We start from the raw sequence: 22718 nt of genomic DNA on the forward strand, positions 1-22718 counted from the left end.
TATACAACTATGAGACTTCTAGATAGCTTCCCATGTCAGTGGACAAGGAATAAAAAAGCAAAGAAATCTGGAGGTACTGTTCACAGCATCTGTATGCCTGCCTCTTGCAAAGAAGCAAGCTGTCGAGAGACTGCCTGGAGATGAGAGAAGGAAATGAGACACACATACAGCATGGGGTTATAAAGCGCGTATGTCCCCTTCTAAGCAAGGTGTTCAAACAGACACTGTTTTTAAACCAACAAATAATTGTAACGGGTCATACGATGTGCATGAATTGATGTGAAGGGACTGGATTTCAAAGCATTGACGCTTTGAAATACTAGTGAAGGACGTGGTCACGTAATGCCTGTTTTCTTGAGTAATATTTTGCTGTTCACTCTGTTTCTGAAATGTGGAAGTCTGTTGCCAGTTGTGTTCACAACATAAAATTCTTACAGTATTTGTGCAGGGAAAAGTGGTTAGCTTTATGAGAAGGAGAGGGCTTGCTTTCATTTTGCCTCTGCAAGTTGCTCATTAGTGAATCTTCTGCAGGTAAAAAGGAAGAGCAAGAACTCATGGAGAGGCAGTCTATTGAGACCGTGTTCAAGTACACACGAGCTAACAAAACATTACTCCTGATGTTGAAGTACTTTATAAATGTTGATTGTAAGTTATTAAACATCATTGATCTCAAGTAGGACATGGAGATTGCCTTGACAAGGGCAGCCTGTGAGCCTGCGTAAAATGGATTATCATGTTGAGCCACTGCAAAGGTTTGCAAATCAAAATCTGAGTGCGGAAATGCAAACTTCACATTTTGCATCTGGTAGGATGCCACGTGCCTTTCAGAGAAGTTTCACTGTTTCATATGACCTCACCCCCCTTCTTTCAGATTAGCAGTGGTGGGAACTGTAGGCTGATGCATAGCTCTCTCACTTTGCAGGGCAGATTTTCTTAAGTCTGATGAATTAATAGTCCAAATAGACCTTCCTCATTTGTCTTCAAGGTGATAAATCTTATAGCTAGATATCTGCGCTCAGCTAGGCTGTTCCTGTCCACCCATCCCTTTCTGAATTAGTTTTTCAACAATCAAATTACCTCAGTACTTCTGTAAGACACTGGCTAAATTTCAGAGCCTTTCTCGAACTAACAGCACAACTGTGCCTATCCACCCTCACTGGTGGTTCTGCTTGAGACCACTGGAGGTACAAGGAACAGGATGTTGAGGGTAAGTGAAGAGCTGAAACCCAGCCCAGTCTGATTCCTAAAGGAAGGCTAGGAATCCCAAACACGTGTAACTTTATCATTTATTGCCAGTAATTTTCTCAGCTAACTTCAAGCTTAATAATAGCTTTCAGATTTGGTTTTCTGTTCTAATTAATGTTCCAGTGACTGTGTATTCTCTCTGCATAAAATCAAAAGCAGCTTCAATGATAATTGCAGTGGGAGCAGAACACCTCCTGTTCAAGATAGTCATCCATGAGAAAGTGCTTGCTTGACAGTCAAGGTATTGAGAGTAAGCAGTAGCTTTTTCTGGTACTACCCCAGAGCTGTATTCTATCAGTGGCTCTGCTTGGTGGTAGTAAACTTCTAAGAAGGAAATGAGGGAAATGGAGAGACCAAGCACCACCTTTGCACGTGCAGCAGAGATCTCCTCGTTGTGATGAATGTCTGAAGTCATAGTTTGTCATGGAGTCATGTTGTTGAGTAACTTTACATTTACCCCATAATAATTATGACTTAGTGGGGTCAGAGTTCCTCTTTTACACTGAGGAAGATGCTTTGCATCCACTTTTTTCCAGGAGCAAACAGAAACAATTCAGTGTGAAGGGTACAGATGGAAAATCCTAGTGTATGGTAGAAGCACAATAGCTTTAACTCAAAGTTAGCATCGGTTGTTTCATTTCGGGTGCCCCTAGCTGGAATGACTGGTGTCAGAGACGCAATTACCAAGGAATATGCTTGGTCTGTCTGATATCCGATGTGGAAGAGAGGTGGGCCTTACCTTAGATTGTCCCCGTGAAGCAAGCTGTGAATTTATTTTGGTTGTCATTTTGTCTGCTGCAGCAAAAAGATCTGAGTAGCATTGTATTTTGCAGTCAGAGCAGATTAAGGGAGAAGAAGGAATCACAGAATCACAGAATTTCTAGGTTGGAAGAGACCTCAAGATCATCGAGTCCAACCTCTAACCTAACACTAACAGTCCCCAAAGGAGGGACAGCTCTGCTCACCCTTCCTCCTGCACCTCGGCTGTCACTGAGGAGCACCCAGTGGGGGGGATGGATGGGCATATCTGAGCAGCTCCTCAGTGCTTTGCATTTACAGCAGAAAAATCAGGTTAAGCTGTGACTATGCATAACAATAATACAGAAATGTTCCTTCCCTTTTTTGTTTGCTTGATTCTATACAAACCTGTACATGTGGTTATCCTGGCAGAGAGCACTTGCAGTCGCTTCAGACACTGTTTGTTGGTGACCAGTGGGCCCAACAGCAGCCTGCTGTAACCGAGAGAGAGACTCAACTCTCAAGCACTGCAAAGGCCTCTAAAGCAGAACTTTATTTAAGAGCAGCTCCATTTAGTAGCTAAATTCTTGAATTTATATCCTGAATTTTGGATAGCTCTTTCCCTGCCGCTTCAATATAACTACATCTGCCCAGGTGTAAGAAGTGGGGTGCCTTGGCCAAAATAATAAACACAGGTCAGAGCATCACTACAACGTTAGTGCGGCTGCTGATCTTTTAGGAAGCAAATGAAAGATGCTGCGGGAAACTTGTTCTTAACAGAAAGATATTAAGCTTAAAGGAAATGCTATGGGTAGATGAAAGTTTTCATTTATAGGTCTCATTTGCAAAAATGAGGATTAAACTGAATCCAGTCTCTCTATAGTACTTTGGTGGTTAAGGGAGAAGGGAAAAGACATTCTGAAGGTCTGCAATGGAAAACATGGCCATTAACTCAGAACTGGGGCTCCTAATGTTCTCTGCAGATACCTGTAATAGACACCAACTCTACGGGAGAATGGCTTTAGGAAATGTCAGTTAACTTCTTATTTATTTCAGTTTATGACTATTGTCTAACATCTCCGTGCCCCCCTGCACTTTGATTCGGAATGGTTGTACTCAGCAAAGTTTGAGTTTTGTGTCTTTTGTTGTTGTTTCAGATTGACAAGTATGCTCAGCGCGATCTGAAGAAGGGGCTTCATTTGTATGGGACAGATGGAAACATTGGCCTAACTAATGCATGGAGCATCATTCAAACAGATGTAAGTCTGAGCTTGTTGTTGTTTTTTTTTTTCCCTTCCTCTCTACCCTCTGGGTTCTGGAACAGCATATTCTGTGTGCAGACCTAATTAGACCCCCAGATCCCAAGCCAACCTCTTCCTCTCATCCAATCAGCACATTACCAACTAAACTGCTGTTTGTAACAAATGGTGATTTATGTTTATTTATTTTGGCCAGGCTAGCTAATTTCTGTTAAATATTTATATTTTGTTGACACCTACATATCACTTAGTTTGCCATGCAGAGAATGGAGTAGATGGTCAAACAGCAAGCAAGCGTCACCTTCTCTTTAAAGTCAAAGCAATAGCTTACATCGGAGCAAGCAGCAATAGTGTAATAACAAACACTTCAGACCTGTTTCATTTCTGCCTTGTCTCCTTTTGTTGCTATTGTTGGTTTCCTCTAGCACAAAATGGAAACTGGCCGTGGTGTTTGCAACCTCCTCCTGCAGTCAGCACATTTTTTCCCAGCAGAATTCAGTCATCCTCCATCACAGATGGGCTGGGAATGATTTTTGTTATGTTGCCACCGCTGTCGCATCATTCTGATGCTCTGACAACACTCTGCCAGTGTTTGTCTCATAAGGCTAAGCTGAACTCCATAGCTGGCTTTTTCCTTTTGTCCTTGTCTGGCTTGCTCAGGAAACGCCATCATTTACAGTCTAGGTTTATTAGCGCTGTCCATCTCTTCTCATATTCAGTGCAATTATTTCTCTTGGGTACTATCTTTCTGATCTAAGTACTCCTTCGATGAGGAAAAGTGCTTCAATTTCTCTTCAGCTTTAGGAAGAAGCACTTGTGCCACCTTGGTTTTACCCAGAATATCTTCTGTAGCTTTCTCAGAATTCTTCTCCAGAGGCGCTAGCATGGTGCAGACACGGAGGGCTCTAGTCTTGCCTCTGATGCCTTAAATTGTCCAGAAACGATAACCTCTGCCAGCGCTTCCAAAGCTATATGAACTACTCAAGATGATGCATGGGCAACCTACTGCATTCTGGTACAATAAACCTGCTCATTTTCCCTTTTCTTCCTTTACTTTAGTAAAATCCTGAACTGTACATCTTCCAGTCTGATAGTGTTCAAGATTCACATATACTTTTCTATACAGTGTAAGATAACAGGAGCAGCGGGCTGCCGAGGAAGGTGGGGAGTTAAAAATTTCAGGGTTGCTAGCAGAGCCTGAATGGGTTTGCTAATCCATGCATATTTTGGGGCTGTAGGTCCTGTCCGTATAGAGAGCAGCAGGCTGGCGGTGACAGTACTGCATATGAAAGTCTTGAACAGCTCAGGTCCAGCAAACAAGCTTCCTAGTCTGCTATCCTAGCAACTGCATGGGGAAGGTTCCTTCTGTTACCTTTCAATGGACTCAGCACTTTGCATTAGTTCCTAATATTTTTCTCTTTCAACACTACACTATATGAAAAGGGGGAAATTACTGACAAGAGAAATGCATTTTGAGGTGCCGGCCCAACAGTAAGTTGTATGAAATGTAGATAAAATGTTTAATATCATTGCTTATTTCAAACAGAAGATGGAAGTTTTGTTCCCTTTACTCTGGAGTTACTTTACTCCGGAACTTCATTCCGGAGTAAAATTTACTAATATTAAGGTGTTTGTGGTAAATATTAATCTGTTTTCAGTGACACCCCAAGAAGTGTTAGATATATGTCTAAGGTGGAGGAAAAAACATTATGTGGAGGATTTAAGGGACATACAGACTGTGCTTCTGCTTCCTTCCTGTAAAATTGGTGCAACAATATATTCTGGTATGTCCAATTCACCTATCCACCACATTTTTTTCAAGATGTTCACAAATTGGGCTGGCTTCAATAAAGATATGCCAGAATAATCAGAACTGTGGAAATCTACTCGATGGTGAGAAATTTACAAAGCTTCATGTAACCAGGAAAAGATGAAGTAGTGCTTTGATTGCAGTCCTTAAAGCGAGCAGGAAGGGAAATGGTTTTTGAAAGTAGGGAGCGCTGCAATTGATCTGAGAGCTGAAAACACAAGCTACAGATATTTGATGGCAAGATGCCATTTGTGCAGCAGGATGCTGCATCCTCCCTCCCTGAAGTTGAGACAGTTTGTTGTGTTTTTTGTTGTGTGTTTTTTTTTTTTTTCTTTCTAAAATAAATGGTCTTATTCAGTGACAAGCTTGGGCTTGATAGTTTGTGGTCTTTGCAGCGCTACAGATGATGCTAGATGATATTAATGGTTCCTTTGGCCTTGAAACCTCTTACTGTTTACAGAGGGTCTTACAAGTTTCAGAGGTCAGTTAGTCCTAATGTCAGTGAGTTATTAAGCCCCAAAAGAGCCCAAAAGATAACAGGAAAGAAAGTGCCACCTTGCAAGCACCCTGCAGTTGTGTTAAGTCGCTCTCCTTTCTAGCAGGCCAGCCACAAGAGCACCTCGCAGCATCCTGGCAGCACCGCCCTCGTACAGCCCGCGTGCTCCCAGCACTGGGTAGCGAGGAGAGGAGCACGGCGCTCCCAGAGAGCCAGCCTTACTGCTCTGCATAATTGCTTTTCACATGTATCTTTCAAAACTATTTTGGAACAGACTATTGCAGTGGTGCAGTGGAGGCAATCCAGCATAGTTAATTATGTAAAGCACTTTGCAGTTGAATAGCACTATGTAAATGCCAAGTATTATTTTTTGCGTTCGGTAATAATCGTTACCCCTTACATCGCTAATCAGTAGAGTGTAATCGCTGATGAGAGGATTAGGAGCATGCAGGGGACTTGCAGAAGGGAAGGTCCCGGCCCAGACTTGCTGTTCTCATTCTGGCTGCTAAGGGACAGCTCCTCCCCCAACCCTGTTAGAGCTTATCACGTTGCCATACAGCAGAATGTCTCAGCACTCATTTTTTTAATGGAGCCAGTAGACACCAGTCATCAGTTGAGCTATGGGCCATGTCTGTATGTGGATGGAAAACAGCAGCCTCAGAAAAAGGCGAAATAAAACTTGACAGTAGCAGAAATGATGATGAGTCGTCCTCCCTTGTCCCCTCCGCATTCACCCTCCTTTCTTTGCACAAGCATTACTCAGAGCTAGAGCAGAAGGCTGGCACTGGGATTAAAGTACTAGGCCTAGACCCAGGGGACCGAGCTCTGGCATAGCTCTGCAGCTGTCCTGCTGTTACCTACAGACCATCCCCAACTGGAGGTCACCAAGTGCCACCAAGTGTGGCAACTGCTGCTTAAAGAAGGGGAAGAAAAGAAACAGAAACAGAGCCCCGTGTAGCTGGTGGCAGTGGGTCTCCATGGGACTGGCTGGTCACGAGTTAGGGAGCCGTCTCCACTGGAGCATGGATGGCCAGCACAAACACAGGCACCTGTGAACGGGGCTGTTGGGCTCCTTCGGGGTGACCCAGCTGACGGGCAGGCTCCCCTTCCTCTTTTGCAGAGTGGGGTGGGTGGGGGTGTCCCTGACCAGTGTGACAGAAGAGCTAAGCAGGGAGGGGAATGGGGGCTGGTTTTGGGTTGTTCCTCCTCTTTTGAGGGGCTTTCTTCATTGAAGCCTTTGTGCTTCAAGGAGTTGTTTTCCCCTTTTTCCCAGAAGCATGCAGAGCACAGGTAACCAGGACAAGGACAAGGCAGGCTCGGGCAGGCCCCACTGCTGGGAGGAACATCTAGATGTGGTCTGTGGTCTGCTGGGATTACCATCGAGGGAGTGGGGCTGAGCTGCATACATGCAATGCGTGGTAGAGGAAAGCACTAGGCTCATTCTGCAGAGGTGTTAAGCCTTTAGGTCAGGGAGCTGGTGCAAACTGGAACATTTTATTGATCTCTTTTTAATACCTTCAGCTTACCAAACTCACTGCTTTCTCAATGGAGTTTCAAGCCTTAAAAGAATCCAACGCACAAGCAGGTGACTTAATGCGTGTCATAACTAAAGACCACAAAAGCATACTTTTTTTTTTTTAAGTATGGCTGAAATTCCAATAGTTTAGGATGTCAGTTACACAGAACCATATCACACTCCTCACCAACTAGGACTGGTTAAAGTTACAGGTAGAGATCATTAGGAAATGAGAAATATGCATTAATTTTTAAAACGTTGCTTCATCCCCAGCACCTCTGTGATCAATTTTTGAACACTTCTCCTTTTAACTAACCAGGCAGTAATTTGAGAAGCAAGGAGAAAAAGCATTAGCTTCACTAAAGTGAGCAAATTCAGCTCACTTTTATTGCTGTGTAATCCCTTTCATGTCTATTTAGACCAATGTAACTGAGAACAAAATTTGACCCAATCTCCCTCCACCCTGTCATTGATTTGATGTTAGATCAAAACATACTTTGGGATTACTGCAGAACTAATCCCAGAAATCCATTAAACATTATATGATTTTAAATTATAACCATCTTACACACTACTTTTTACAGTGACGAAAGAAAAAATAAATAATATAAAAGCCATCCTACGCTGTCCCTAGTGTCCCTACTAAAACCTGACTGAGTCAGGGACTGGATGTCTGCATGTTCAATTCTTATCTTTTTATCTTTTTCTTTCTTTTTTTCTCCAAAGTCCCTGTCCCAACGTGGCTGATCTTGCAAGATTTTGGCAGTGAAAATAAGGCCTGTTCAGTCTTGAATACCAGCAAAATCCATGCAAGAATCTTTACATTTCCACTGCAGTAAGATGGAAATATCGTGTTTAACATAAATTACCAGCCATAGATATACCAAGCAGCAATTGCTTGTTAACACAAAAATAAAGCCATTTGCAAGCAGCTTCCATTCCAAAAATACACCACAGAGACCTCAGTGCCGCTGCTGCGTTTGGCTGGGAAAGCACCTTAGCAGCATCACCTTTTGACTGCACCTGGGCTTTTGGAACCAGCACGCCCCTTCAGACCCCCCGGTAATCAATACTGGGGAGGGACAGACATCTGTAACCGAGGAGGACAAAATGTGGTTTGATACCTCAGGAGACGGAGCCTCCCATGTGAAGCAAACAGCATTGTTGTGTCAGTATTGCTGGGAACGTTCAGCAGCAGGAGGTTGGATGTGCAAGGGCATTTGACGAGCTTTTTGCTTGTTTGAGCCACTGTGCCCCAACATTTGGAGGGTGTGAGCATAGAAGCAGTACCCAGCTGTCACCTTGTGCCAGAAGTACCCCATTTGTTCGTGTGGGCAGGCACAGTTGCCTCCAATTAGACAGGTTCTCTTACAGCTACAAGCCCCGGCCGGCATCGAGTGATCTGAGGTGTCCAAGTCAGGGCGCCTTAAAGTTCCTGCTAGTCAGGACAGTACCTGCCATTACTCCTTTTTAAAGTGTGTCAAGCAAGATGCCCCAAATGAGCACAAGTAGTTTGTAATTGTGTCTAAAAATGTGAACGAATTGTTTCCTCTTGAAACTAGGGGCAAAATCCGTCAATTAGGCAACCCTATCTAACTTTAACTAGTGAAAGGAGTAATATGGGACTGTAAACAATGTCCATAAAATGAAAGTGGTTGTAGCTTACCCTCCAGGAAACAGAGTCCTCAATTGCTTCATGACAATCAGGCAGTTTAACTTTCTAGCCATGGCAAAACATCGGCCTTGGTGAAGGAACATGAGCTCTGATCTGCCTGGCTGCAGCAAACTGCTGGTTGCAGAAAGTACCTTCCACGTGCCCTGTGCTTTCTCTACCCTCCAAGCTATAGGTCTGTCTCCAACCATCTTTGCTCAGAAAACACGTACCTTTTAACATTTAGCATAACATGGCCCACAAATCTCTAGAAAGTAATCTTAGTTTGCTCATTGTCCCCAGCATGCGCCTTTATTATGCTTACTCTGTTTGTTTAGCAGTCCCTCATCTCCCTTAATAATTTGGCTACTCCTTGTTGTTCACCTTGCTGCACACAGGATAGATCAGTTGCTTGTAACACGACCAAAATCACTCCCACACTCGCTCTTCTCTGCTTGGGCCCTCGCGTCGAAGTCTCCCAGATTACTGAGCTCTCAGTTTATCCATCTCTCCAGCTTCTAGCCGCCCCCCTGTGCTGAAGCTGTGCTGGTGACCCACTCAGACCCACGGCTGCTCGTTTCCTTGTTCTTGCCTCTTGCTTGGCCTGCTGCCCTCTCAGTGCCTCTGCTCCCTGCAGATGCTGTGTGCCTGACGTGGGTTTCACTGGCTGCCGCCTGCCCGCTGGTTCCCTGCGGTGCTTGCACGTCAGCGGTCAGCGCTCCCTCTCCTTTAGGACTGCATATCAGCCACTGATTAGTTCCTTCGTGCAGCCTTTCTTTGTCTTCCGAAGACATGACATCTCTTTTGATGTGTTATCATTATTTCTTCCAGCACCAAGGTTATTGATCCTCATGCAATTTCTCTTTCACCCTTGATCTTTTCTTAGCCCTTTCTCCCAATGCTGGGACTGCCTTACCTGCCAGCAGTGGCAGGTAAGCATCAATATTTAGTCCTCTGCTTTTGTACAGTACACAGAGGATCTGCGTGGGCAGGGAATGTGTGACCAAGACCAAGCCAAATTTGTCCCACTGCAGCTTGTCCATACCTGCATCCCCTCCTATCATTTCTACGTGTTGGCTTACTGGGAAGTTTTTCACTGTTTGGCATCCCAGTCCTAGATCGTGGCCTAGCCCTGATCTGCTTCATGGGGCCCATAAAAGGGTTGGACTCAACATCTGTATTGGAGCTACAAAACCTGTATGTCATCCCCATAGTCTGTCAGATGTTGAGACCCTCAGCCTTGCAAAATTATGAGGAGAAAGGGTTCGGTCCCAGTCTATGCAAACTTCTATCACTTGTGTTCAGCCAGAACAGCACACAAACATCTCAGCCCTTTCTATTCTACTCTGTGTATCACAGATGAGCTGCATTTTCAAGGCTTGCTTGAAAGACAAGCTGTCTGTCACTTCCATCTATCAAAAGAGCTGACTGATAACTAATGATGACACCCTGCAAGACCTTCTCGTAAAATTTCCTGATAGATCCACACTCCTCAAATGCATGGCCTGTGCTCCATACTGCTCTGATCCATTTCTGGGACCGCCTCCTCATGGAACTCCTGTCTTGTGTGCAGCAACATAAAGGAACAAAAGAAAGTCCCAAACTTTTTTTTCTCTTTGAAGGCATTTTATAGAAAATGCAGCCTGTAAACTCACAAATCAAACACTAGCAAGCTAAGGATTGATTTCTGCCACAGACCAAATCAGAATTCTGAGCAGAACCTTAGGGGGATAGATGCGAGTCCAGGAAGGATTTCTGAGTTTTGTTTGGCAGAAGAAAAACAGAGCTGTGAGCACTGAAACGTCTCTATTGCAGACTGCTTTCTGTGAGTGCTAAGTGAGGTAAGATGTGCAAGGCATCGTGTGACACCTCTGCCCTCTGTTGGTCTTGAATGGCAGATCTCTGGTGCGTGCAGAGAGCTGGCCACTCAGCCCTCCGTGCCCACAGACCCTACAACTGTTAGAGGGAAAACACGCTCAGGCCCATGTAAGTATCATTGTCCTAAATCCTAATAGGACCTAATGTGAGGTCCTAAGACTTGGTGATGGAGAACTTGGCATGATTATGAGCTATCAGAAACAAGAGGAACGGGTTGTGTATGGAAGTGAAAAATACTGCACAGGCTTATATAAAATCAGGCTTAAAAAATGAGACCTCAGCAAGGCATTTTGGGGCCAAGGAGGTGGCTGGCATAGCCTTGAGAAAGCGCAAAGTACGGCCTGTAGCTGGGAGCAGTTCTGTAGCCCCGTCAGTGAAGCCACGTCATTAGCACCAGAGTGCCTAAATACCTACAGGTTCTTACTGTGGAGCTAGCACAGGAGTGGCAGATGGTGTATACATCTACATGCTAATCAGTCCTTGCGTGTTTTCTATACAGGCAGATACCAGATCCTGGAGGGGAAGATGGTCACAGAGCCATTCCCTGTACTGTTATGTACATCTCCTACATGTTGCATCCTGCTCCCAAAGTGGAACAAACCTTCCAGTTTAGCACTAATGCAGTTCCTGTACATTGCCTTAGTGTGTGAAGATACTTAAAGCACCCACCACTTAGCAGCATCAAATAATGACGTTACGGAACTGCACCAAAGAGAGGAGGAAATAAATCTTTTAGTGAGTCACAAAGACTTTCAGAGGTGATCAGTAATTAACAGCTTGGAGAGGAATTTGCCTCATTAACTTCAATCATGATTTCATAAGTAGCGTGCAGTAAAAATCCCAGTGTCTTTACCTCCTGGCTCCTATAACTGTAGCCTAAATTATTTTTTTTCCTGACAACAAGCTGCAAATAATTGGTGTAATCCTGCTCAGTCACACAAAACCTTGTTACTTGGCTTGCATTGTCCTATTTCAGCTCCTGCAGTGTCCTGGCATTGTAAATAGGTGCCTTTGCATCTTGTCTCAACATTAGCTACTTTAGACTGTATGGGTAAAGCTAAGGAAATACTATTTTTTTAAAGTTTCAAGCTCCTGCTGGTGTATTCAAGTGTAACTCTGTGCACTGAATGAGGTGTCCAGTGTTTGTGTCCAATGGCAGGCATGGAAGCTTCTTCCATCACCTCAGAACAAGCAGACACCAGGAACAGATCATCCTTACAGTATCATCTCGGTTCTTATTTTTCCAGTTCAGATGCTGTGGAGTCTCCAACTACACTGACTGGTTTGAAGTGTACAATACAACCCGGGTGCCAGACTCCTGCTGCCTGGAATTCAGCGAGAACTGTGGGCTCCATTCCCCAGGGACCTGGTGGAAAGCGGTGAGTCATTCCCCAGCTGCAGCTCAGCAGCCTCCTTCCAACCCAGGTGAAGGGCAGGAAGTAGTTAGCTGTGAGGTGATAAGGTGTGGTATAACTTCGGGCAGCTTTAGTCGGGTTTTAGAAGGCTTGTGTTGAGCTACAGCTTTTCACCTCTGATGATACTGCCAGTTTGAATACTTTTAGGAGCTGAAGGCCTTTCATGTGGCAGCCAAGTACCTTCACTGATCTGGAGCACAGTCTGCACAGATCAAACTAGGAAATGACAGGATTGCCTTTTTTAACGTCCACCTCCTGGATTAAGGTAAAGGCAAATGGCTTCCCACACATACGCCCTGGAGCACTGGCATAGCTGTAGCTTTGTGTGGCACAAGCAGTCATGAGGCATAATTGTGAGCCGTGTGTGCTCTGCTCCTGCTAGGCACCCTAGTTCAGGGGCTTCTGCTGCTCACAGAGCCCAAATTTCTGTCTGTAATTAGCTCAGCAATTGTTTGTGCTAATTACAGGTAGTGTAAACACCCAGGAAGGGCATGGGGCAGGGCCAGCTGATGACATAGCATTGAAATGAAGTTTTGCTTGTTCTAATGATTTGTGAAGACAGAAACTGTGCAAGAGATCCCAGTTACCTTTCAGTGAGATTTCACACCCATGGATTGGCACTGGTAGAGGCTGAGTTGTAACCAAACACGGTTCCATCATAGCTCTCAGGTAGCTCCAAGTCAAATTCCAAATTTAAGGACTTAAAAGTTCTTATTCTATTTTATTCAGGGTACCAAGATAATTGGTGCAGGTTAACCAGGCTAAAAACAGACTGTTTGGGTAGGCATTAATCCCGTTTACATACTGTGGAAGCCACTAACTGAAGGCTGAACAACCTTGCCCATGTACATTTCCAGGACACAGGGCAGTGCTTGTGCAAGGTTGTCCCACAGAGTGTATTATTTAAAGAAAGGCTTCACCTCAGCCAATTCCAGTCCCTCCAAGGGAAGGGGGATTGCCATGTTCCAAGGGTACAGCTTGAGGTTAGAGCTAGTGTGGAATCTAAAGCAGGAAGAAAATAATGGAGGAGCACCCATACTGCAGTTTAAAATGATGGAAAATGCTAAAAGAAAGCAGTCCTTGTGCAGCAGGAGAGGCTGCTGAGCAGCTCTCACTGACACCCTTGTTTGTGTAACGTGTATATATTTGTGTGTGTGTGCGTGTGCCTATTTATTATATATGTTCTGTAATAAACCATTCCTGAGGCATGGAGAAAAATGGGAAGGATCATTCTGAAATTCTAACTGCTTCTAGTGGGATTTTAGAGGGCAAGGATGCCCCAAATCTAGTTCTTGGCTATATTTAATTACTGGCCCGCTTCACATGCACGTGTGCGGCATTTTGGAGGCAGTACTACAGCTAGTACTCCCTGTGCAGGCTCTGAGCCAGAAAGGGGCCGTATTTGCTCCAGTGGTGACAGGACAAACCAGGGTACCCAGCAGCTTAGTGTTGTACTTTCTGTCGTTATGTTCCCAAGGGAATACCTCCATGTGTTTAGAGCTAATAAGTTTTGTGTTTTTTTTCCAGCCTTGCTACGAAACGGTGAAAATATGGCTCCAGGAAAACCTACTAGCAGTGGGAATCTTTGGATTGTGCACAGCTCTGGTGCAGGTAAACTTTAATACTTATTTTCAAATCCTAAGTAATCACAACTAGATGTTAATAAATAGATATATTCTGCCTAAGCCTAATTTAATAATTTCATATTTTGCATGATACTGGACTAAAATTCAGAGATTTAAGTGTCTCCCATGTTTTCATTCTGTTAAAATACTGTGTAGTGGGTAGAGAACTAGGAGTACTGCACACATTTTCTGTGTCATGATGCACTGCAAAGAGCAGGCACCTTACCATGTGGTTTATCTATCACACTGAACGCAGTGATGAGGCAGAATCCTAGTCATTGTAGGGTGAATTGCCTTTTAGAGTACCTGTATTTGTTCAGTAATTTTCCAGAGAGGCCAGTCAGATTAAGTTAAATATCTAATTTTGAGCTGGCCTAAAGGTAGCTTAAGTCTTCAATTCCATCCTAAGTCCTAGGGCAAGTTCTAAGTTTAGATGTTGCTCCCAGAATTCAACCTTGCAGATAAAACTGTTCTTTGCCATTAATTTCTGTGAAAGTAGGTAGGCCGGACTGGCAGAGAGCTGCTGCTAAGGTTGTGACTTGCAGTTATTTCCAGTGTAACTTTGGTCAGAGGAAGGTCAGCCGTCAGTGCAGTGGATTGTTTCTTTCTCTTAAGTATATATATTTTTAATCCAGCTGGTGGTGAGGCTGGCCCCAGTGCAGCCACAGCAGTACAGCCCTCAGCCTGAGGATACAAAGGGAAAGCTGCACCAGGGCTCAGGTGGTTTCGGCTCTAGGTCAGCCCTCTGCTTACGGCCTGGAGGCCCACTCCTGAACACAGTAACAGAGTGTTAGTGTCCAGTTCCTGCCTCTCTCTCACTGGCAACACATAAGCAGAAAGGATGGCATAGCTAAGCTAATGCTGTATAACTCCAAATTAACCCATGGCTTTAAATTTTGCATGGTATACTGCTGGCAGCAGCAAGAGAGAGACCGAGATCACAGTTCAATTTTTACGCTTGCTAGTGTTGGGTTAGGCAGAATAACATGCATCTTACTTTCTTGTAAGTCATGGCTGCAATTTACCAGTGCAAATGCCTGACTCCTTAAAGCCCAAATTCAGTAGAGTTTTATGTTTGCTAGTATTTTAAGCTGATATGTTTAGGAAACAGGTAAGTGTAACAAGATCAAATGGCAGTGAGGCAATATAACAAAATTTGGTTATTAATCTGTTACCACATTTAAAAAACATCTTTTGAGCATCTACGCAGCATTTAGGGAGTCTTTAAAAAATACATTGAATGCTCAGTAGACCATAGCAGTGTCCTTCCCACAGGCCCTGATGACGTTCAGGGTATTGAAGAGCAAACACTAGCTTTCTGACAAACAGGAGTGACTAATTTCCAATGGGAGCAAACATTCCAGACAACTTTAAAATGCTGATTAATATTGCTAGTAAATGCTGTGAAATACAGAGAAAATAGCTCAGCATACAAACACTTTTGTCAGGGTCTGCCCCTAGCTGTACTATATGATTGAATCTAATTGATGATGAAAGACTTCATCTATTGTCACCTAAAATGAATTGGGCTCCCTCCATTGTTGCTGTTATGATGTTGATCTGGCCCTAAATGTGTGATAGCTCTTGTTTGTCACATTAGTGATTTGATAGTTAGAATCACAGCACGACACAACTTGAAGGACATACAGCAGGTGTGTCAGGAGAATCTTCTTCAGCCATGCATGCTAGATAGAAGTTGTAAAACAGATTCACCACCAAAATAAAACCAAGGTTTTATTACACAACTGTCTCAGAAGGAATTCCTTTATTAGGAAATCAAGGCAGCATTGTAGGGCTACTTCTAAAAGGCATATGTTTATTGTAAGACAGCAGACTAAAGCCTCACTGCTTTATTTCACTCTAGAAGAACAAGAAAGGAGACAGATATATAACAATTTTTTTTCCTTTATTTATGAAGTAGTATGTCTTACTCATGTTCTTTCAAAAATAGCTATCAGTAGAAGTTACCATTTATATAAACAGTACCATTTACATGGTCAAATTAGGTGCTTAAAATAGAATTCACACACAAAGAAATTCTACCTGGCAAATCCTTATCCCAGTGAAGATGTTTACAGCAGAGTTGCAAAAGACCATCAAAACCACTCAGTACATTCACGTAAGTACTTCAGATGGAAAGGAAATGGGACTCTTCCTCTGCCCCTTTTCTGAGGAATTGAGCTACCCGAGGTCAGCAGTCAGGCTGGGAGCAGGACCACCACCTCTGCCTGCTGCTTCTCTCGAACAGCCTGAGCAGGAGAGACACTTACATTGCTGATGAGCCACTGATGATTATGATTAATGCATGGACAGTCTCCAGTGATTCCCCCAGAGGGACCTGTGCACACATACACTTTGAAAAGTAAAGTACGGTAAAGTAAACCACAGCACCCTTTGGGTCAGGGATGAAACTGATTGTCTTCCAAAGCAACAGCTACAGAGATAACCACAGCCCCACAGCTGAGCAAGTTGCTACCATAAAATATTTTTGAGCAAAAGACATCCAAACATTTTTTTTCGATACACCTCTTCCCAGTATCTGGCTGCTGCTTTTCACGGAGAAATCAACTCTCCTGCGCTCCCATTGTTCGTTCTGTAAAACAGCAATACAGGTAAGGACAAAAGGCAGACAGACTAGGAACAGGAACAAGAACAGGAGCTGGCAGGAAAAGCAGTATGTGATGTGTCCTCCTGTGTGGGAACAAAACCAGTGTAAGCATGCTTTTCTTTTTTCATTTGTTTCAATAAATAGGGTTTTTTTGACTTACTGAAAAATGGTTGTTTGCTCTTTTTCTCTTAGATTCTTGGACTCACCTTTGCAATGACCATGTATTGTCAGGTAGTCAAGGCAGACACCTACTGTGCATAGATACCATTCCCAATCTTTCTGCTTCTCCTCCAAAGGACACAGGAGAAATCTCCTTCATGCTCATTCATCTGACCTTCCCCCCCTCTTTGTACTATAAACTGTGTATAATGCTATCTTTCTGAAGATTTTGTGAATCACCCCATTTTACTGAAGGAGGAAGAAAAGAAAGTCAGTACTTGAACTGGCACAGGTAAGAAGCAGCCTTGGCTTTAAACAGAAGAAAGCCTCCCGAGAGCGACAGTTCCTTTTCTAGGGCCTATGGAAGGCAAAGGAAGCTGCAAACGAGGGGCTGATCTGCAAACCCATGTTAAGAAAAGATTGCACTGGTGCAACCTCTGTGAAACCTGCCAGGTTGCCTTCCAGCGTTTCAGAGTCTGGAGGAGAGGGCGTAGAAAATGCGTATTCTTCAGCATGGAAAGAAGGTACAGAGTAGCTAGCACTGAATGCAATTGTAATTTCACTACAGTTTGCACACAGCTAAAATGTCAAGAGCAACCAGCCTTTCCTCCAAGTGTCTCAAGATGATTTTGTAGCCAGGAGAGGATCATCTTCAGAAATGCTATTTTAAAGGAGTATTTTTAATTTCATGTGCTGCAAAGTCAGGCTTTTAATCAGAATCTGTACAGTGAGATCTGGCTGTTAAGGGAAAACAATATTGGACACTGTCTCACTTATTAATTGCCAGTGGCATATAGGTGATAGTTGACTATGTAATACATATTACGTTCATATACACATATTGTTCTGAAAAGGAGGTGAAAATAACCAGCATCTAACCTCAGAAAGAGGGAACCTTTCTATCCCATTTTACATTCCAACTGAAATAACCAAGTACTATTTCTTGTAGGAGGCACTATCACTTATACCTCTGGGAAACAAGTAATTACTTTCAGCTGTATCTTCATTTCAGTAAACAACTTGTGAGTGGGCTCCTCTGTCATTCTACTATGATTTTATTTTTTATCATCTCTGTTTCAAGTTAGTCTGCCAAAAAAATATCACTCATTTCCACACTCGAAGATTTGTACAATGCTGTCAGCTGTTTCTTCCCTCAATGTCACCATTTCATTAATTTACTCTAGAATATCATTGTCTGCAGGTATGATAGAGTTTGCCTTGCTAAGGAAAAATCTTTGCACATTGCTCATCTTTCCAAGAGTTATTAAGACTTCAGATGTTTTTATGCTTGGCAGTTTTTTCCAGCTGTGTGCTTACAACAGCCAAGGCACATCAGCATTTGTTAGAAATTGAGTCACCTCTCAGTTCTGCTTTTCGCAGCCATCTCCCTCCTACTGGTTTCAAAGGCTGATGGCTAGAACATGCCCCACACTTCCTGGAATTTGCAGAAATCAAAGTTAGTACTTTCCTTCTGCCAGGAAGCAGCCACCAGTTGTCTAATTCTCCAACCTACATCAATAACTGAAGTAATTTATGTAGTACCTTTCTGCATGAACCTTCCAGAATCTACGAATCTCATCCCTACTGCTCAAACAAACAAACTGCCAACAGTTCCCCATCAGCAAGCAGCCCCAGGTAATGTACACGTGGCAGGGAGAGGCTGAAGCACCCTGGGGAAGGGAGACAGCAGCGAACAGGCCAGCAGAGCAATGCAGCTGGCCTGCTCCCCACAGCAGCCTTTTGAGGACCTCAGCTACAGCCAGCAGCCTGGGGAGACAACTTCAGTGCCCTGTTTTCACAGAAAGCCCTGTGCAGCCATTCTTACTGGGTCAGACCAGAAGCACCACTAGTGCTTACAACTGCATGTCCCGGCCACAAGTGAATTTTGCTTACCCTGATTTAAAGGCAATTTCCAGCAGTAAAGCTGGCCTTGCCACCCCACGGCCTATTAGAGTCTCTCCTTAACACCGGTCAGTAACCCCCCTCCTCTGGGCCTGCAATGCTCACTTATGCCCGTTTTACACATCAATCCCCGTAGCACGGGGCATCTAATTGTGCAAGCTAAGTTCAAAGTAACGTGTTACTTGTGTGCATTTTGTGCAGCTTCCCAATCATTCGCTCTCACAGCAACCTCACCACCACTAAAGAACTTCATTGCCATGCCAACAAACCTCAAACGTTAACGGACTTCAACGCATGATAGAGGTTAAACTGAGCGAGTAGCCCACAATACACAGGTGACCTGTGCCTTGAGCAGGAGACTTACTTACGCTCAGTGTTATAATCACCACGGTCTCGATGCTCTCTGCTCCTTGAGCCCGGGGTAACCCCTCAACAATCATGCTCTTGGAGAGATGGGAGAAGTTTGTTCCTTCCTCTCTCCACGTTTCTTACCTGCACAGAAACAATTCCAGGTTAGTGGTACTGTTAGTGCGAGTTTTTGCCACGCTTCATAGTGTGTACTCACAGGTGCTCCTGCTGACAGCTCTGCATTTCCCCCCCTGAAAAGCTGTGTACCAGAACGATGAACACAACTGTAAAACATTGACTTTTAAGAAAGACAAAAGGTAGACAAGTCTATTCATAGTGATCCCTGCTGTTAAAAACTAACAGCACACCTGATGGCTTTAGTGACGAGAGCAAACCACTGTGCAGCAGAGTTCCCACGTGGGGCAACTCTCATCAGTTTGCCCGGTGGTGGTGAAGGGAGAAGACAGAGTACAACCCTCATCTGTGAGTATCCCAGTAACACACGCTGAACCCTTAGAGCAGGCTGCCAGACTTCAGCTACACCTACAGAATAATAATAATAAAATAAACCAATACAGATGAGACATCACACATTCTGGTTCTCTCTAATCATTTGCCACAGTTTGGGCATCCTTAAAAGATAAACAGCCTCAGTTTTCAAAAATACAATCTAGAGGCAGTATGAGCAACGCTCACTTTGTAAATCCCAGTCACTGCAACAGCACCATTCAGCATCAACTACTGAAGAGAAAAAACACACTGCCAACAGAGATGCTAGTGCAACTTACTGATAGTTTGCACTGGACCGTTTTCTATATTTGATGTTAGTAACTCTCTTTACACAAGCCAAACAGATGTTACGGTGCTTAAAGCATTACCAGCACAATCCAGTTTCAAACCTCTGAACGTATTGAATATAACAAGAATCAGCTTTAACATATTTTCTTTCTAAAAGCATTGCATCTTTCTCCCCTGAGGTCAGACTGTTTTGTGATGTTTAACAGCAACATTTTTTTCTAAGCAACAACAAGAAATAGTTCCATTTTACGCATAAAACTTGACATTGAACTGGTTGATTATAACCACCCCACAGTACATTTAAAATGGTGCTCATACTCTATTTATGCAGAGCACCACAGAAGTCATTCCAGTTGCTTCCATTAGTGTTTTTGTCACTTTTAGTAAGGCCTTTTAGATTACTTCCACTTATTTTTAAATGTGAAGGAAGACTCAACACATTTAAAGACAGAACCAAAGGTAACAAACAGAGTGAAGCAGAGAACTCCCAATTTATACCCATTGCTCTTTCTGCTTAATAACAAGATGTGAAAGCATAGGGCACACAGCTGGACCTACTGAATTCAGCAAGATCTGGATTTAGCTTTTAGATTCAGTCCAATATACTTCTGGCTTTTCATCTTCACAATTATAAGAATATATATATTTAATAGAATGTGTTTTATTTTCCTGTACGGTAATTGTCAGCAGCAGCCAAATCTTACTGCTTGTACCATAGAATTATTTAGCTCTATGTATTATAGTGCACAATCACTGAAATTCACTCCAGTTTCTGTTCTGTGAACATTTCTTCACTCCTCCTCCTCCTCAAGTAATATGAACTTGTAAAGGTTTATTCTTCCATTTAATAGCTACCATTTGAATGCAGCATTGTATGATCTATAATACGGAGAGGAAGGAAATGCACCGAAGTTGTAAAAACACATTACCTAGCATCAGTAATAGGGCCACTACGTGAATCCACCCACCCCCCTCACTTCTCACAAGCTAATTAAAAATTGGTTCTATTTTTCGATGCATGTGGCTCCAGGCTGCTTCCTCCTATCCACAGACAGGACAGGAGGTTGTCAGCACGGACAAAGTTAATGCCCTGCACTTCACGCTTGGCCTCGTTGCTGTGCTGTACGTGTGGCACCAAAGGTAAGCAGGGAAAAGAAAGCCGATTGCGGCATTTGTTTTAAAACCAGATGCTTTATTACCTTTGTCCACAAGAATTCATGCTAAGTGTGAATGATCTTCGTAGACACTGAGTTAGGCAATTCACTGTAAGAAAACAAGTCAGGACTCGCCCTGGGAAATTTTGTTTGGATTCCATTATGAATTCTCTTAGAGCGTCACCTGTGTCTTACCGCAGTGGGCAGGTCTCCTCAGTTCCTTGGATTTTGTCACTGCAACTATGATGATACATTTTTGTGCATTCATATAAAGAACAAAATTTAAAATATACATTTTATTTTTAAAAAATTATTAAATATTCTTTAAAGTTTACAACAGAATGTCTTTTGTATTCTTTATAATGAATTACACAACAAGCTATACAGCGAGTATATACATACCCAAAGATGGGTGTGCAAGCATGCACACACACCCACACTATATGCAATAAGAAAATACATAGCATACTTTTTGTCATTTCTCATTGCCTATCTTTGATTTGATCTGTCCTTTCTTATTGGTTCTTTATTTTTTTTTTTTGTTTTGTTTTTAAACTTGACCAGCTTACCCATTTCCAGGTAAATTTATACCCCTGTCTGTTTCCTATTACAAGCAACCTGAAACTATGTACAGTCAATACAGGAAACATTTCAGAAAATGCTGGGGGGGGGGGATCATGTTTAGTAACATAACGAAAAACTGTACACCCAAAACCAACTGTTATGTTCAGAATGTGTTATTGGCAATTTTGAAAGAATCTGACTTCTCTTTTTCTGAGGTAGTTGCTCATATTCACAAAGTGTGTAGGAAAACTCAGAAAATTAACACTAGAACACCACATTAGGAACTCCTACTACATCAGATCAAAACCAGTCTGGTTAGCCAAGTACCTTGTCTGAAGCCTTGTCTAACACTGCCCTGTTCAATACAATTTATTGCACCCTCCAGGTCAAACAGCTTCACGAGTGAAACTGCCTCTAAATTTGGTGCCTTCTGAACAACACAGACAGACAACTGGAAGTGTTAGGGGTCAACCATGGCCTGAAAGCAGAGAACCAGGTTTAGAGGCTGTTGCAGGAAATCTCACAAAGGATAATCCAATCCTTTGGTGAAGTTTCTTCCAACTCCCTTAGGTCACTGGCAGGCTTGTATTCCTTGGATTTTCTTCATCCTGTTAAATGTGCCACTAGATGGTCTCATTAACCATATCTATCCTTAATCCTTTTTCTGAATTCTGTGAAGATTTTCTACTTCAGTCTTACATTGTAGCAGTGAATTTCACAACTTCATCATGCCATATACATTAAAGAAACCACCCCTTCTTAAATGTATTTCAAACATTTTGCCTTTCAGTTTCATTTATTTACCATTGGCTCTAAATTTCTAAAATGCTAAGTTAACAAATGTTACGGAAGTTTATGGTCAGAGAGCAGCTCTATTTACCTTTACAGCCTAATTTATTTTCCCACTAAAGCTTTAACCTGGGAAACGCTATTGGTTTTCAGGATCCCATTGTTTCAAAATTGGAAGTCTAGTTTACCTTCCCCAGCAGCCAGCCTAGCTCAGTTGTCTTTGCATTTTGAACTACATGTTGGCACAGACAGAGGTGTTTCTATTTTAATCAACAACTAACCCAGCATTTCAGCTGACATCCTGCTATTTTTTTCTGAAATGTACTTAGCACAACCTAGGAATGTCAGGCTTAGCTGATTATACTTGCTGTGTACTATAAAGTATTTTGTGGTGGCACAGCACTGCAGCTACAAAGGAAACCCCACTAACAGTAGCACATAAAAACAAGAACATTCAAAAAACATTTTCAAAGAGGCATAAAAACATGACCCTTACTTTCTGGTATGTTGAAAAAAAAAAAAAAAAAGCAAAAAATAATCTATCATTAGCAATTTACCCAGTGATTGCAATTTGAAAGGCTGTTTTTCTGAAACCCAAACAGTTGGATACATAGGTCATTTTCCCCTAGGCCTTGATTCTTTTATACAGTTTTATTAAATATAGTTTTATTAAAACTATTTCCCCATAGAAATACTGTATGTTATTCTGTTCACTAGAACTTGTGATTTTTTTGTTGACCTGGAAGTACACCTTACCTTACAT

The 22718-nt window shown here is 42.8% G+C and overlaps 1 protein-coding gene across 9 annotated transcripts in view; it reads left to right on the top strand.

Annotated features, from left to right (window-relative positions):
• The window catches only part of TSPAN4 (tetraspanin 4), a 393576-nt gene extending 371083 nt beyond the window's left edge, over positions 1-22493 (top strand). For all 9 annotated transcript variants that reach the window (XM_027459702.3, XM_072038961.1, XM_072038960.1 and 6 more), the window contains 4 exons: positions 3141-3242; positions 11841-11972; positions 13536-13619; positions 16434-22493. In XM_027459702.3, coding sequence (XP_027315503.1) covers positions 3141-3242; positions 11841-11972; positions 13536-13619; positions 16434-16502 — 387 coding nt within the window. In that variant the 3' untranslated portion in view covers positions 16503-22493. The remainder of the gene's footprint in view (positions 1-3140; positions 3243-11840; positions 11973-13535; positions 13620-16433) is intronic.
• Positions 22494-22718: the final 225 nt, after the last annotated feature.

This window comes from Anas platyrhynchos, chromosome 5 (genome assembly GCF_047663525.1).
Source record: "Anas platyrhynchos isolate ZD024472 breed Pekin duck chromosome 5, IASCAAS_PekinDuck_T2T, whole genome shotgun sequence".
In the NCBI taxonomy this organism is placed as follows: domain Eukaryota; kingdom Metazoa; phylum Chordata; class Aves; order Anseriformes; family Anatidae; genus Anas; species Anas platyrhynchos.